Raw genomic sequence first — 16,510 nt, forward strand, 5'->3', positions numbered from 1 at the left:
AGACATTAAAGAGATGGTCCCACACACCTCCCCCCATACTTCAGAAGTTGCCAAGGCCCAAGCGTACAAAAGTGTTCTGTTTAATAGTCTTTGCCTAAAGGTACTCAGTGAGCTTGAGGCATCTTTGTGGTTGGTTTGCCCGGGCCCCCACCCACCTGGCCTCCTTTAGTGGCCCCTGGGTCCTGGGATAGGTATGTCAGAAGTTGCTGTATCTTCTTCATTCATCCATCTTTGGGTTTGGCCTCCTTCCTCTGATCCCCTCATTCAGCCTCCTAGGGGTCTGGGGTAGCGGCCATGGATCCTGCTCGCTGTGCCAAGATGGCTCTCCAGATGCGGCATACCATCCCTCTCCTGGGGACAGTAAGCTCAGTGTGGCTCAGCCAGAAGCTGAGCTCTCTCTGGTATCCACTGTCTGTCTGATGCCCCCTCTATCCCCAAGGGAACCTGGTGTCACTGTAGTTTTCAGAGAAACCTAGGCAGGCCTATAGCTGGGGATCAGGGTATGGCCACCATGAGGCTATATGCATGGGTCATCACAGGAGGGCCCAGGACATACCTGACGCGGGTGTAAATGAGGTCATCTCTAGTGGCACAGGTCAGTAGGGCATGGAGGGTGAAGCTATGGCTCAGCAACTGGTTGTGGACAGACCCACACACAGAAACAGAAAATCAAAGATGTATCCAGAGACCCAGGGGCTACTTCTATTCTACCAACATGCTAGGGCCGATCACACCCCTTTCTATGGGGTATACTAAGTAGTCATCCAACATTAAGATTCTCTGTATGACAAGGTAAATGGTGGGGTTTAGGGATAGCCAGCACTCTTCCCCTCACCGTTTGGATGGTGCCTGAATCCACATTCAGTTCCTGTAGCCACTGCACCAGGCCCTGGTCCACTGCACCAGCAGCTATCAAGGAGAAATCAAATGGAATGCAGGGGGTGCCTCCTGCCAGAACCTGTCTTACCATTGGTGTCCTCCAGCCAGGTTCCGCTCACCTGGGGGTTCTGAGGCCAAGGCACAGGTCTTGGCCTCATCATTCATCCGCTGTAGAGCTTGTTGCACCAGAGCCTGGCACTCCCGTTCTTTTTCAACCAGGACATCTCGAAGCCTGTTAGAGGGCAGAGGGCAAGTAAAATAGAGGGAGATTGGGGGTGAAGCTGGCACAAAGGCTGTGGATGGATCCCAGGAGTCTTACCTCTCAGTCTCCGTGCGCAAGAGGCTCAACTGCACCATCAGAAGTTGCGGGGCCTGTTCAGGATCTCTTGGGAGCAGGCTCTGCTGGACTGGGCTCTCCTGCTGCTTTGGCTGGGACTCCTCTTTACTCAATTCCTCTAACCTCGGTGGAACTATATCCTTCTCTGCATCTACCAATTTGCGTGAAGTGAGCTCAGACAGAGCCAGAACACCCATTCAGGACCCCCACATACCAGCCGAGGGCCTGGGGTTCTGTGCACTGGTCAGGCAGTGTCAGTCTGGGAGATGTTGGTTTGGTTTTGCCCTTCTAACAGGCTCCTTCCCGCCCTGGCCTAGCCTGGAGACCATGCCCTTTGCTGGCTTCATTTGTGTTCAATAGGCCCCCAAGGGCCACACCCTCGGACACACGCAGGTTTGACTCCCTGGCCTACCTGGACCCAGCACTGCCAGGGCTGCCCGCACTGCTCGGTTGAGCAGCGAGTCCAGTACAAACATCCAGTGTGGGCGGATTTGGCGCCTGTGGAGGATCTGCTTCACCTGGAGAGGGACGATGGACGCTGCTGAGGCTGCTAAGCTTCAAACAGATGTGGGGCTTGACTTGGGAAGGCCTGGAAAGTCTCCTGCCTTTGGCAAGCAGGTGGGTGGGCTTGGCGATCAAAGGAGGGGCTGGGCAGATATCCCTTCCCTGATGGCTCTATCTTCACAGAGAAGACATGGAGTCTTTCAATATCAAGTCTTTGCACATTCTCAAGCACAAGTACAAGGAGCTCATTACCTCTTCTTTGGAAGCCCCAACAATGAGAAAGCTCCCTTACCGCATCGGGGAATGCAAAGAGTAGTCCGTGCAGAAGTGCGGGCTCGAGGCCCTGGGCCCGTATCTGCCCTTGCAGGGCCCGCAGCTCCTTGGCCAGCTGCTTGCGATTGGGAGTGTGGATGTGCACCCCGAGGCAGAGCAGTAGCTGTTCCACATGATTCCTGCCCACATGGGAACCCTGAGAAGGAAGAGACGGGTCGTCAACAGGTGGGTATTCTCACCTGAGCCAAGAGATGCTGGTTGGGGGCTGGGGTTGTGGAGGAGGCCAGTAGGAGTCCCGCCCGTACTCGACCACCAGGGGGTGCTGGGGCAGGCCACCCACCTGTTCCTGCTCCAGGTACAGATTTTCCACCAGGGTGGGCAGCTCCTGCTTCAGCACTCCGGCCAACATGGCCCGACGCTTGCTCTCTTGGTGTAGCAGGCTCAGCCCCGAGCTCTCCTCGGGGGATGTGGGCTCCTCTGCCCCAGGCTCCTCAGGCACCCTGCGTGCAATAGGGAGCAGCCAATGGAGGGCGGACAGCAATACCAACCAGCCACCCTCTCCCTAGAGTTTGAATCCTGGCTCTATCCCTGGCTTTCATGCTTGCCTCACAGGGATAAAAAAGATAAGCCCAGCACTGAGGGGACACTCTAAATACAAGTAAGAGTATTTGGGAGGTAGGCACCAAATGCCATTCTTGCAAGTGGTCAAGGTGCCCAGATCTCCAAGGAGGGCTTTCTCTGAAGGGAGTACAAGGACAAAACCAGATGAAGTGAACCCACCCCAGGACCCTGGGCTCTCACCGGAGCTGGCTGGTGTCCCCATAACTGAGGCAGCGCTTCGGGGGACTGGGTGGATGCTGAGAGGGTGCCTGAGGGCGTGGGAATGTCTGAGACTGGGTGGTTGAGTCAGCTGAAGGAGTAGGGCTAGCTGAAGCGGCATCTGAGGGAAAGACGAGACTGTCAGTTTGGGCCCCCTTCAGCCCGCTCAGCCCCACGGCTCCTTTGCCCTCACTTCAGTGTGCTCACTCCCTCTATCTGCAAAGTACCTGAGTGCCGTGGAGCATGTCGTGGGGACCCAGGACTTCGGCTCCTCTTCCCAGGTTGCAGGAAGGGGTCCCCCAGCAGTGCTTGAGCACTGGCTCGAAGGTGGGGGTCTGGCTCAAAAGTTCGTAGGAGGAAGGCTTGGGCCTCAGCTGACAGAGAACTGGGCATTGGTGGGTGCACCTTGTACATGCCCACCTGGGAGAGGGTAAGGAGGGTAAGCAAGGGTCAAGTTTAGAGGTGTTCAAGGCTCAGTCTGTCCCCACTCCACCTCATGAGCCAGGCCCTGAGGGGTCTCACCTGAAACATGGCAGCCTGCGGGCTCCCTAGCTCGTGGAAGGGTGGGCGACCTGTGGCCATCTCGATTACAGTGCAGCCCAATGACCAGATGTCAGCTGCCTTCCCATACCCTCTTGGGCCCTGGTCAATTATTTCTGGAGCCATATACTGTAGGGTCCCTAGGATAGGAGCAGTAGCAATAATGCTCATGTAGGCTTTATCGATGCAGGGATGGCAGAGGCTCTCTCATCCTCTGGTTCTCTGCACCTGCCCTAAACTCTATCATCCAAAACAGTTCCCATCACCTACCCTGGTCATTGTTTCCTCGCTCAGGCTCTATCTCATTCATGGACTACATCACCCACAGGAGGTTCCATCATATGTACTGGATTACCTCATCTACTCTGGCCCTCATCAGCACTTTCGGGCTCTATTTCAGCTATTAAACTTAACATCATCAGCTATCCAAGCTCTAGATTCCATCACCTGACCACTGGCTCAATCACCTGTCCTGGTTCTAGCCCCCATTAGGACTCTAACTCAATGCCCAGGAGAAGTACCATTCCCTGAAAGCCCGCCAGAGTTCTACGGCCCCAGGTCAAGATCCTCACACACCACCTCACACCCTGTTACCTGTGAAGGTCTCAGTGCAAGGTGTGATGCCTGCCAGCCGCTTGGAGGTGCCAAAGTCAGAAATCTTAAGCAGCCCGCTGAAGGTGTTGATCAGCACATTGTCCCCCTGAGTAGACATTGAGCTCAGAGGCTGGGCTCCCAATGAGAAAACTGGACCTTACCCCAGGATCCCATTTCCTAAGAATCCCAGCCTGACTCTGCCTCTATCGACCTCCTCCCTCTGCCATCCCATTACACCTCTCTGGGAGCTGGCAGCATGTTTGGCTTCAGATCGGAACTTCTCTCTTCTAGGAAACATTTTTGATGAATTCCCCACCCTTTGCAAAGGGTCTTCCCACTAATTCTAAACTCTCAGCCTTTGTCTGGGGCCATATCTCCTCCTTCTCCCCTACAAGCAAGTCAGGATGGGCCAGTTACAGGGCTTGCCTTGATGTCGCGATGCACAATTCGGTTGTCATGCAAGTAGCTGAGTCCCTGCAGAATCTGGCGGGTATAGAAACTGATGGTGCTTTCATTGTCCTGCAGGGGTCCCCACACTGACCGCAGTAAGGAGGACAAGCTGCCTGGGCAGGGGGAGTCTGAGGTCATCACTGCCGCCCACAGCTCTCTGCCCAGGCACACCCATGCCATGACCCAGACTCCATCACCCAACTGCACTGCATCAGTTAATTCAAGGCTACACCACCCACACACGCTGAGGTTCTTTATTCCCAAGGGTTCTCCACCCCTGCCTGTCTCCAACCCCACACTCCACACCTCTAGTTCCATTCCCATCCCAGCAGGGCAGGTACCTCCAGGCACTTCCTCCATGAAGATCTTGAGGAAGCCACCCTGGCTGGCTGAGCCCAGATAGCGCACGATGTTCTTGTGGCGCAGGCGTTTGTGCAGGGCAATCTCTTCATGCAGGTGCTGAGAGAACCTGGGTAGGAAGAGAATAGGCTAGATTTGGGTAGAGAAGCTCACCTAACTCCAGCACCAGTCAGGCCACACCCCCAGGATCTGCCCCACCCACAAGCCCCCTTTCGACCTTTCTTACCTTATCACCCAACCCACAGGACCCTCTAGACCATAGTACGTCTGCCTGATTCCGGACTTTCTGTCCACAGGCCTGGCCCCACTGGACTGGGATTCTCGAGTCCGTGAGCCCACCCACTCGGGCCCGACCACTAAGGCATCAGCGGTTCCCTGTTTACCGCCCCGCCCACACGAACCTCGCAACTCTTGGTACTGCTCACTTGACCCGCCCACCTGGGCCCTCGGTCCCGCCCACGCGCCCTGAGCTCTGCACCTGCTGTCGGGTTCCGGGATTTCCTTGATGGCGATGCGTACCCGCGTGTGCCGGTCGCGGCCTGCGTACACGACCCCGTACGTGCCCTTGCCCAGCACCAGCCTCTCACCTGTCTCCGTGTACTCGTAATCAAACTGCGGAAGCCGGTGAGATGGGGATTCAGCAGGGCCCTCAGCCCTTTCCCATCCCTGAACTCCCAGCTGCCCTGCCTCACCTCTAGCACCTCACCCACGCCCTCCGCCTCTTCGGCGGGCGCCTCTTTGGAATCCGGATTCGTCACCAAGGCCTGGATCAAACCGCAGAACCTGAGAGTAGGGGAGGTCAGGTCGGCGGGAGGGGCACCTCGGGCGCAAACTGTCTCCATCTTATGTCGAGAGCACCCTTCCTTTCTTTACTCCCTCGAGCATCCCGACCCCCGAGAGGCTGTGCGCACCACTGGCAGTGCCCTACGCTGGGGAAGCACAGCTGGACATCCTGAGCCGGGGAATGTGTGTAGAGGAAGCAGCAGCGCTCGTCCTGCTTGGAGGGGCTAGTAAGGGAAGAAGAGCCCAAGTGAGTGCCATGTGGGCCAACAGCGCCACCCCGCCCTGGATCACTCCAGGCCTAGCCCCTCACCTGACACCACAGATGGAGGTGACTGAGTAGGTCCACCGGGAGGGAACGTCCTATGAGAAGAAAGAGTCAGAGGTGGGGAGGTGCCCAGGAGCAGGAGGAAGGTCTGGGGGTGGAAGAAAGACTTGAGAGAAAGGGTGCTTAGTGGTAACTTCACCTGGGTCTCAGGCTCCAGCAGGCTCAAGGTCACTATCTTCCCTGGGTTCATGCCCTGAATCTCCAGCCTCGCAGGCAGCAGCACTTGGTTCATCTCCAGGATCAGCACCTACAGATGACAAGGAGGTGTGGGGGAGTATGGCAGAGGGGGCCTGCCCTCTCCCAGGCCCCCCATTCCCAAGAGCCTCACCAAGCACTGGTCTCCTTGGGGACTGGCCATTTTGAGCAGCTGGCAGGACTGTAGCAAGAAGTGAAGCCAAAAGTGGGCTCGGCGTGGGGGTCCGTCAAGGGACTCTGACATGGGTCTGAAGTGCTGGTACAGCAGGAAGGTTTCCATCACAGACACCAGGTACCTGCAAGCACAGCCTTGTCCTCAACTCAGTCCAGGCACCAGCTATTGCTGCCAGGGAGAGTAGACTGAATGTGGGCATTGGGTGTCATGGGCACTGGTCTCAAAGGGCCAGGTCATTAACTCAGGGCTCTGGCTAGGGTGCCAGTGAACAGAGGTGCAGGAGCTGACTGCTCAAGTCAGGCCAAGAGTGCAGAGGGGGCCACCTACCATATGGGGGCATTGAGCTTGTACAGCTGCTCTGCAGCCAGCACCACCTGGGTAGGGTCATTAACAAGGATCTGAGCTCCCAGGTAGAAGCCTACATCCCAGTAATACTGCATCTTCTCCACACAGCCTTTTCGGGCCAGTAGGCAGCCCAGCTTCATGCCTGGGAGAGAGGGGCATGGGTCCTAGTGAGTGTGGTTGCAGACGGGGGCAAAGCCCACGTGTGGGCCACAGTATTCATATGGGCAGGAACACAGGTATGGGTGAAAATGTAAGTATGGCATGATCTCAGGCGGGAGTAGGCACAGGAAAGGGTTTGGGAACAAGTGTGTGTGGAAGGAACACAGGTGTGAGCTTAGGATCAGTCATGGGCTTAAGGGCTCATGAAGGCCCAAGACAGGTATGAGGATCCAGGTGTGTTTCAGGCAGAATAGGTCCTAAACGGGATCTCAGTCCTAGCCCCAGCCCAATATTCCCACTCCCTGCCCTGAGCCCCTGTTGGGGAGACAGTGGTGCAGAATTGAGGCTCACCAATGAGCTGGAGCTCATCAGAATCTTCAAAGCACTGCCCAGCAGCAATGAGGAGCACAGCAGCATTGATGCCCGAGTGGAGGCTGGGCTCGACATCAAAAGCCTTCCGATACCTGGGAGGCAGGTGGAGGGATGCAGGGCTAGACTGATGGCACGGTCCCACCCCGCAGCCCACTGCCCACTTGCTTGTGCCCTTTACCAATGATAGGCCTGCTCCCGGTACTCGGCATCCTGGAAGCCAGAGCTGAAGAACATGTCTTTGTAGATGCGGCCACACATGCAATATAGGTCAGGTGCCACAGGGCCCTCGCACTGTACCAGTGGCAGCAGCACAGCCAGTGCCTTTTCCCGGTCCCCAGGCCTGTTCCTCCTAGGGGACAGGAAAGAAAAATGGGCTTGGGATCTACCTGATGGCCCTGCCCCACTCTGTCTAGAAACCCCCAGATGCTGAAGAGGAGGGACCTTTTCAGGGGCCTGACAGTAGGAAGTGATTCCTAGCTGCAATAACTGAGAAAAAGTGACCTTGGGTAGCTGTGACCTCTCCAGGGCAGTACCACCACCACTACCACTACCACCCCGGCAGCAGTAACAGAACAACAGGACCATCTGACATCAGTGTGATCAGCAAATTCCCTGAACAGCACTGATCCCAGACAGCAATGACCTCGCACAGCTGGGACCCATGTTCCCATGTGGTTACATCCCGAGCCTTGCTCTGCCTCTCACCGGTTGAGAGCAAATGTGTAGTGGAAGCGGACGTTGTGCTGCTCGGCCACATCACAGGTGGGCAAGGCCTGCAGTGTCTCTACCAGTTCAATGATGGCCGAGTAGTCCTGCATGAGGGAACAGCACACACTCACATGATGGCCTCTGTTGAGTCTAATTGGCCCCCAGACTCTGAGGAAAATCTTGAGCCGGGGTCCCCTCCCACCCATCACTCCACCTGCCCCACCGCCATCTTCTGTACATCTTTCTCACATAGCAGGTAGTGCAGACACCACACCTTACACGGAGAACCCGCTGTGTGCACTGACCTCATAATTGGGAGACCGTGACATGATCATCCGCATTAAAAACCGAGGCTCAGAGATGTCAGATAATTTGAGTGGCACAGCCAGGAGCGGACCTTGGGTTTGTCTTGACACTGAATGCTATACCCTGACTGCCTCTCGGAGCCTGACTGCCTCTTGAAGCACACCTGCACATCTCGGTAGGAGAGCAGCAGGTTCATGATGATGTCAGGGCTCAGCAGCTCCATGTTATCCAGTCTCCGCTGCAAGCGAGCCAGCTCCTGCCGCAGCTGCTGCCCGCTGAACCGCTCCCTGGCTTGCCGGATGTCCTGCCGAATGGTCTCCCGGAAGTAGCCACTGATGCCCAAAACAGGGGAGGGAGGGAGGGAGAAGGTATGGTGGGGCCCAGCCCCACCCTCTCCAGCCTCCTCCTCCTAGTGCACCCTCTCTCCAAGTCTCTCTTACCAAGAGTCCGTGGGCATGGCCTCCAGTAGGCGGGCAAGCCGGCCCACCAGGGGTGTGAGCAGGGCCTCAGTGCCCACTCCAGCCTGGACTAGCCCATCAGCCAGGCCCCTCAGGAGGCCTGCATCACCACACAGCACCCGACCAGTGGCTGTCACCACATAGGGGATCAGCGTGTAGCTGCCAACACAATCCTGGTGGGAGGGAGGCAGGAATCAGTAGAGGTCAGAAGTCAGCAGGTTAGAGAGGACCAGGGAGCGGGTCAGAGGTGAGCACCAGTGGAGTTGGAATAGCAGAGAAGGGGCACACTTCAGCAAGGGAGGCAATTGAGAGCACAGGATCACACAGCTGTCAGGGGGTATTAGGAAGGTATTAGGGAGGAGGCCAAGAAAAGTAGCAGGGGGTCAGGGGTCATAAGGGAGGTCAAAGGCACATTGGAGTGTGGGCTGGATTCTGCTCACTGAGTTCTTCTGGAAAATGTCCTCCTGCAGGGAACAGACAAATACTGGTATTCTGGTTATGCCCTACCCCTGTCCTGTGTCTGTCCCCACCAACCACTTGGCCACCTACCCGCAGGGCCTGCAGGTCAGGGAGGTCGGCCTGGGAGCAGAGAAGCACATTGTTTGTCATGCTGAAGCTCTCACGTACACCAAGGTGGTAGAACAGGGAGGGCTGTGCCAGGGAGTTGCTCACCTCCAGCACCACCACATCTGCGGGTACACAAGTGGAGGCCCTGAGCCCTCAAGCCCAGCTTGGTGGAGAAGGAGGCTGGGGATCCATCCTGGCTCCTCCTGCCTTCCTGTGTGACTCCAGCAGAACCCAATTTTGCTCCTGGCCTCAATTTCCCCTTTTGAGGGTCCCTCTGGCGCTCACACACAACTAGTATCTGTGGTGTTTCAGGAGAGAAGTTGAGCTCAATGGGCTCGGACCCTCATCCCACTGTTCAGAGCCTGTGGGCACTGAGTACAGAGGAGAAGAGGCTGTGCCCAGCCCAGAGTCTATTCTAGGCCATTTGAGAGGTAAGAGTTGGGCAAACACATAAGTTCCCTTCCCTGGGTCCTAAACCCCATCTCTTGAAAAAGGGCTGGCACCAGCAGTGAGTAGATGTGCTGTGCTGTATGTGTGCCTGTGAGTATCTGTATGTGTGTCCGTGTCCAGGTGTAGATTTACTGTGACTGAATCTTTATGTGCCATAGCATCTGTGAGGGCCTATGTGTTGACATGAATGTAGTTTGTGACTCTGTGTAAGATTCTGTGTGTGTCTTTGTGTTCTCCAGGGCTGTCAGCCTTCTCATTTGTAAGGCTGCGATTTTGTACACATCCTGCAAGCACGGTGCCCGGACTCTTGGATAAACAAATAAGTATGGGTGGGGCGGGCTGGACGTCAGTGTTGGTGGAAGGAAGGGGTGACCCACACGGGAATATAGCCTCCTTTGGCCCCGCCCCTGAGCGGACCTGCTCCGCCTCCAGCCCCACGCATTGCCTCGGGGCTCCTGGGGCCTCATAACCTTAGTTTCCTCTCCCAGAATCTTGTCGGTCAAGTCTCACCGTTCCCCTTTTTGCATCTCCAGCCCGATCCTGGAAAGTAGTATGCTAGGACTCCTGAACTCCAGCCCCCTATGTATAGTCCCCTTCCTAGTCCAAGCTCCACCTCCCAGAATCCGTTCTCTTAAACTCTATGCAAAATCATCCGGAGGTGGAGTTCTCCAACCCCACTCCTGAAATACCTCACACTGCCCGGCTCCCAGGCCTGGCCAATCTTAGCGCCTCTCCCTAGGCACTATGCTGACCCCAGGGTGCTTAAATCTCAACTCTGAACGCCGGTACCAGGCCTGTGTCCACTAAGTACCAGCCTGAGTCCGGCCGCGCTCTAGATGCCCTAAATTCCACTTTCGTCAGGGGCACCCCCCCCCCTCGAGCCCCTCAGCTTTAGCTCACCTTATAACCTCCCAGATTTCGCACCTATCTCAGTCCCACCCTGGAGTCGCCAAGCCCCGCCCCTAAGCCCCACCCCGGCTCTCGACCCCACCCCCAGCGTGCTCTCACCCGCATTGTAGAAGGAATCCAGGGCTGCTGTGTCTCCCAGCGCTAATGTCCCAAAGGGCAGGCTGCGCAGCTGAGGTCGCGGCCGTGGCCCAGGCTGCTGCGCGCAGGCCTCGCGCAAGCAGCGGAGGGGCAGAGGCTCTGCCTCGGCTCCCGTCTCCCGCTCCACCCGCGGCTGCGGCTCCCGGGTCAGCACATAGACCACGCTGAGCGGCCGGCTTCGGGCGCAGCTGCGGCCGTGCGGCGCCGCGATCGACCGGCCCCGGCTCAGGGCCTCGGCCAGCGGATCCTGCCAGCAGCTGCCTGCGCGCTCTAGGGCTTCGGGCCGCGGGCACCGCCCCGCCATGCGGGGGCGCTCGGGTTTCGAGCGCCCGACTCTGGGCACCCAGGGCTGAGCAGGAGCCAGGGACGACCGATCCAGGGATCTCTAAATCAGTAATCCAGTTAGGACTGGGAATCTCCTAGGAACCGGAGATCCGAAGTCCGTTTAGAGGTCCCGTTCCCGGAATCTGGAGTTCAGGACGAAATCCGGGCTCCAACTTGAAAGGTCCTGAGGACCTGAAATCGGGAATTGGGTCGCGGGAATTTGGGGCATCCAGTGATCCGTGGCTCAAAGTCACTTGGGAGATCCCGGGAATCGGTCCGACCGTGCCGCCCACGCTGACTCCGCAGGAGAGCGTGCGCCGTCGCTCTCTCCTGTCCTGACTTGTAGCCAGGCCAAGCCCTTTCCCGGCCGACCGGGAAAGCTCCACCCTCAGCCTCGAGGCGGCACCTCTCCCTAGCGGCCCAGGACTCGGCCTCTCCTCCCCCTCCTTTCCCGTTAGAACCTCTGAGTTCAGTTGCTTCTGGAACATCCTGTGCCCCCGTGCGCGCCATCATAAGATGTGTGGTCAGGCCGGAGTTGGGGAAGAGGCGTGAACTGCAGGTTCTGTCCTGCAGGGACCTGTTGAGTGAATGGACCTCCAGACACATCAGGGTGTGTAGAGCACGGTAAAGCGCACAGGGAAGGATTGGAATGGGGGAAGTCTGTCCCTCCACCTGCCATTAGCTCTAGTATGAGACTTGGCATCTGAGCCCTCTTGCCAGGGGGCTGCTGTCCCCAGAATTCAATCAGCTAACATTTGACCTCTACTTAGAATGTGACAGTGGGACCTGAAAAGAGTCCCTGCAAAAACATTTCTCTGCCCACCTGAAGGAGAACACCAGGCCTTGGGCTACAGCAGCTTTCCAGCGATCGAAGCTTCACTACTTTATGAGGCTGACCCTTCCATCTACTGGAAGGAAAGTCTTCCTTGAAAGGGGAGCTAAAATCTATGTCCTTGCTCTGCCTTCAAGTTTTTCCCAGTAATTAAAAGAGTCCTGTAAGCCAGGAAAGGGTTAAAATAAGTTTATTTTTAATGTAGATAGGAGAGCAGAGGCAGTTAGCAGTGGGAAAGAGTAGCAGAGGGTCCGGAAGCTGTACAGGAGAGATAAGGGTGCCGGCTGCCAGGGTGCCCTAGCAAAGCATCATGTGAACCCTGTGGTAAGGGTGGCCCATGCCAAGACCTGAAGCCTAGTCAATGTCATACTTGTGGGCAGTGGTCTGAGACATTGCATAGCGTGCATTGAGACTGGATCCATTCGACCAGGCACCGTGGACAGACCACACAGTTTCCCCCAGCCATATCATGGTCGGCATCATAAGCGGTAAAGGACATCCGGCTGTGGTGGCTCAGGGAGTCCCCTGGCAGGGAGGGCGTGGGAGGAACATTGGTGCTGGCACCATGTCTAGCACCCTTGAAAAGATGATCTCACAGAACCGTCAGAGCAACTGAGAGGTAGCATTATCAGGCCCCATGAGAAAACAGCAGTGCCAAGGAGCCAGGGTGTTTGCCCAAGGTTACTCAGCTAGCCACAAGGGCACTGGGATTTGAATTCAGGACTGTGGCTCCAAAGCCACCAGCTCCTCCGTCTGCTTTGTCCCCTTCCAGAATCCCCAGCTTCTCTCTAAGCTCCTTTGTCTCTTCCTAGCTCCCATTAGCAGCCTGAGCAACTCTGTCAGGGAGAGCTGGGAGGGACTTCTCATATGCCTGGGCAGGAAAGGGGGCTTCCCTGAGGCAACTCTTCATAACCACTTCCCTCTTTCAAGTGTCTCCTTAACGGTTGCTATTTCTCTGAAGAAGAAGAAGAAAAAAAAAACCCTGGTTCCTCTTCCAAAGCAGATAATGCTAACATTCAGCAGGGCTTCAGATAGCTCCACGACCTCCCTCCTTGCTTCCTTGTCCATTTTACAGAAGAAAAACTGAGGCTCTAATGCAGAAGGGACTTGCCCAGGGAAACAGTAAACGACAGAGCTGGATTCAAACTCAGGTCCGTTTGCCTCCAGAGCCCAAATTCTTCACTCTTGTACTACCCTGTCTCATGATTGCCATTTCTCAGATGAGGACACTGAGACCCACAGAGGGGAAGGAATTGCCCTAGGTCATTATGGAGGTCATTATGGTCGTTCTGGAAAAGAATCTAGTCTCCCTCACCTTCTTCCCCTATTGCAGGGACCTACCTTACAGTCGCTCACCTGCAGTGCCCTCTGAGAACTTGCCCAGCACCAGCTGGTAGTGATCTGCCTCCCCAAGGAGGCAGAAGGACCCATAGTGGACAAAGGTGCAGTTGCCATTAAAGTCCTCCAGCTCCACCTGCAACTCCCAGCTACCTGGAGTGTATGTGTGTGGGGGGGGGGGGCGGGGGCGGGGACAGGAATGAGGAATCCTCAAACCTCAAAATGCTGAAGGAATACACCTCAGGCTTCCTTGACCCTAGCTGGGAACTAACCCTGGAGAGTCAACTGGTCCAAATTCTCATTTCCCAGCCAGAATTCGAACTCCTGGCTCCCAAAACCTGCTTTATAAGAGGACCAACAGTGGAAGAAATCCACAAAACCATTCTGTCACCTCTCGAACACCGAGGGAGGCAGAGAAGGTCAGCACACTAGCCATTACTCCAGGCTGGGCATGGGATGAGGAGAAGCAGGGGGCAATGGCAGCTGAGAGTAGATGAACTGTAAAATGCAGACTGATACCCTCCCCCTTTGGATTGGGGCTTGTGGATAAAGTGTGAGTCCAAGTGAGCTTTGCCTGTGATGAATTCTACGTTCTCTTATTAACTTTCACCGACACTCAACTTCACACCAAAGCCTTGCAAGCCCTGGGGGAGACTGGAATGATGGAAATATCATTCCTGCCTTCTGGAGATGGTTAGACCTGCTAGGTCTTATCATAGTTTACTATGACAAAAACCAAGACATTAGACCAGAGAGGTCACCTCCAGAGACCCAAGCTAGACTCTTGGCCTTACCCTGATGCTCTCGCACCTCCATTTCCTCCTTCAAGCCAAGCAGTCCCCAGGCCCTGTAGAGTTTCTCTCCTAAATATCTCTCAGTCTAAGTGGCTCTATTTCCGTTGCTGCTGTCACCCACTGTCGTCTTCTGCTCAGACCTCTGTAGTCCTCCAAACCTGCGTCCCTGTCTCCACTCTTGTCCCTCACTGCAGTGTATCTTCCATGTTGTCATCTTTCTAAAACATAAGTCTGACCTGGTTACTGTCTGCTTGAAACTCTTCCATGGCTTTCCATTGCCTTCTGAGCTCATTCAGTGCCCTCCATGAACTGGCCTTTGCAGAGGCCTTCAATTCATGCTTGACCCACACCAGTAGACCTCAGCCAACCACTCATCCCTGTTCTTAGCTCACTCACATGGTCTCCAGAAACCCTCTTGTACTGTCCTGCCTTGCTGCATTTGCCTTTCCCGTGATCTGGAATGCCCTTCTGCACCTCATCTATCTAGAGCTCTTCTACATAGCTTTAAAGGCCTTTTCAACTGTAAAGCCTTCTCAGACTTCTTTAGGCAGGCCCTCGGAGCTCAGTGAACATTTGTCCAGTGAATTACTCTAAAGAATGCCTTGGCTCCAGTGGGCTCTGGCTCCCCCTATGGGCCAAGGGGCAGAAGTGCCCAGTGGGCCTGTGAGGCCCTTCTCCCCAACACTCATCAGCCAAACAGCCCCTGAAGTATCCTTGTCACAAAAGACTGGAAGGACTCTACCCTCCGTGTAGGCACAGGTGGAGGTGGCACCTCGGCTCCTGGCAGCTCCTGGGGCCTGGGCACGAACAGAAGTACTGAGGGGATCCCCAATTATGTCCCAATCCCTGCCCCATGGGCAATGGAAGAAGCTAAGTATAGGACCCCAGGAGCCCTCTCAGTTCTTTCAGGCTGCTGAAGGGGGTTCTAGAGAAGGCTGGTCCCCGCCTAGTGGTCCACCAACACCCTAGTACCACCTGGTTCCAAGTTCCTGGCTCCTGGGAAGGCTGCCTCGCCCTCCTGGCACTGGAGCAGGTTCGCTGGATCTCCTGCCCCACGGAAAGACCAAATGTTGGCTGTGAGGTCTGAGTAGCCCCAAGGGGAAGCCTGCAGACCCCCAGAGGGGAGGGTGCCTAGGCCCTTCTCATTATCCTTCCCACTCTTCCCAGCCTTCCATCCCTTTGTGGGGGCACAGCCACAGCCAATGGCTGAGCAGCAGCTAAGCAGAGCCCTTCCCCTCTCTAGCCCAGGGACAGAGCAAAGAAAGAAGAGTCCCTGATCCCACACATTCACCAGGCTCACCCTTGGGGCCCGTCTTACCTGGTGCTCCAGGTTGCCCTGAAATCGCAGAGGCAGAGATACTGTAAATCTCATTCCATGCCCTAGGCCAAGAAACTACAGGGATTCAGAGCCAGAAGTCAATTCCAGATGCACTTTCCACTGGCTGTGATTGTGGACAAAGGACTTATCCTCTCAGAGCCTTAGTTTCTCCCTCAGTAAGATGCAGAAAACTTTCCACTTGCCTCACAAAGTCAGTTTAGGGTGCTGAATACCCAGCCTGGAGCCTGACACACAGTAGGTTCCTTGTCCCTTTGTCACGGCCTGCCCACACAGTTTCTGCCTCCCCAGTTTATCCCTGGCCCCTGCCTGCTCTCTAGTATCTCTCACCTTGAGGACCTGGAGCTCCCTTCTCCCCAGGACTTCCTAGAGCTCCAGGACAATTGGGCAGGAGGACAATTTCCTGGCTTCCAGTTCCCTGGGTTCTGCAGGGAGACACAGAGCCAGATGGGCACGAAGTGGCCATAGGGGGAGTGGGCATGTCTCTCCCAGACGCCTCTGCAGTTCTCTTTCCAGCTCCCAGATTGTAGCTGTCAGGACACTTGCCTCCAGAGCTTTCAAGGCTTTGCACTGTTTGCATCTATCTGCATATGTTTATGTGCAGAGCCCAGATAATCAAACTCCCACCCTGCTCCTTGAGGCTAGTGAGCCTGGGTGGGAGAAGGATACCCAAAGATGGGTTGGTGAGGATGGTGCCCTAGGCCCCTACCTGGGCAGCTGAGGTGGTCCTGGGTCCTCAGACAGGCGGGCTCCCTGAGCAAAAGGAGCAAAAGGGAGAATGGGGTCCACAAGAAGCCCATTTCGCTAGTGCCCCTGAGAGAAGATGCCAGTTTGTAAAAGGGCCAGGCTGGTGGAAGTGCATAAAGCAAGAGTTCCATCCATTGTCCCTCCCCAAGAACACCCCACCCAAGCTGGAGCCAGTAGGAGGTGGGGGCATTTCCTCCCTCGGCCCCAGAGAGAATGGGGTCCCTACCTTTGCTAACTGGGATGGAATCTGACTTCTGATCCTGGCCTCCAGGGCTCTCCAGCCATCTCTCCAGACCTCTGTACTCATGGGGTTTTTTCCACCTTTGAACCTTAGCTCATTCAGTGCCTTTCATCTAGAATGCCCTCATCTTCATCTCTACCGTAAAGCTCTGCCTGTCCATGAAGGTCCAGCCCTAATGCTAGCTGTACTAGGAATCTTTTCCCAATCCTGTCAACAGTAATAAAGACCATTGCTATTATTTGTTGGGCACCT

At 55.8% G+C, this 16,510-nt stretch overlaps 2 protein-coding genes across 3 annotated transcripts; both read right to left on the reverse strand.

Moving 5' to 3' along the window:
• Nucleotides 1-58: 58 nt before the first annotated feature.
• Nucleotides 59-11,353, reverse strand: MAP3K6 (mitogen-activated protein kinase kinase kinase 6). Of its 2 annotated transcripts, none has more exons than XM_016132129.2 (29): nt 10,608-11,353; nt 9,132-9,271; nt 9,023-9,046; nt 8,565-8,755; nt 8,288-8,456; nt 7,816-7,922; nt 7,289-7,459; nt 7,090-7,202; nt 6,562-6,721; nt 6,193-6,355; nt 6,004-6,096; nt 5,850-5,899; nt 5,668-5,763; nt 5,449-5,539; nt 5,235-5,368; nt 4,738-4,865; nt 4,373-4,509; nt 3,947-4,052; nt 3,335-3,492; nt 3,040-3,232; nt 2,795-2,933; nt 2,334-2,493; nt 2,013-2,189; nt 1,629-1,734; nt 1,199-1,367; nt 999-1,111; nt 836-909; nt 557-633; nt 59-351 (listed from the first exon to the last, which is right to left on the reverse strand). In XM_016132129.2, the coding sequence occupies exons 1-29, from the start codon at nt 10,948-10,950 to the stop codon at nt 273-275; spliced, it is 3,861 nt and encodes a 1,286-aa protein (XP_015987615.1). In that variant the 5' UTR covers nt 10,951-11,353; the 3' UTR covers nt 59-272. The 2 variants fall into 2 exon arrangements, with proteins under 2 accessions (XP_015987615.1, XP_015987614.1); XM_016132128.2 differs by having other exon boundaries at nt 6,004-6,111; nt 10,608-11,352.
• Nucleotides 11,354-12,099: 746 nt separating this feature from the next.
• FCN3 (ficolin 3) lies at nt 12,100-16,152 on the reverse strand. Its single transcript, XM_036232988.1, is given in 13 exon segments — nt 12,100-12,244; nt 12,246-12,327; nt 13,159-13,293; nt 13,413-13,543; nt 14,625-14,711; nt 14,713-14,731; nt 14,949-14,981; nt 15,226-15,270; nt 15,601-15,675; nt 15,678-15,695; nt 15,980-16,078; nt 16,081-16,117; nt 16,120-16,152. Coding segments are annotated over 13 exon segments (939 nt in total).
• Between the last annotated feature and the right edge of the window lie 358 nt (nt 16,153-16,510).

Source organism: Rousettus aegyptiacus, unplaced genomic scaffold (assembly GCF_014176215.1).
Source record: "Rousettus aegyptiacus isolate mRouAeg1 unplaced genomic scaffold, mRouAeg1.p scaffold_m13_p_1, whole genome shotgun sequence".
NCBI classification, from domain to species: domain Eukaryota; kingdom Metazoa; phylum Chordata; class Mammalia; order Chiroptera; family Pteropodidae; genus Rousettus; species Rousettus aegyptiacus.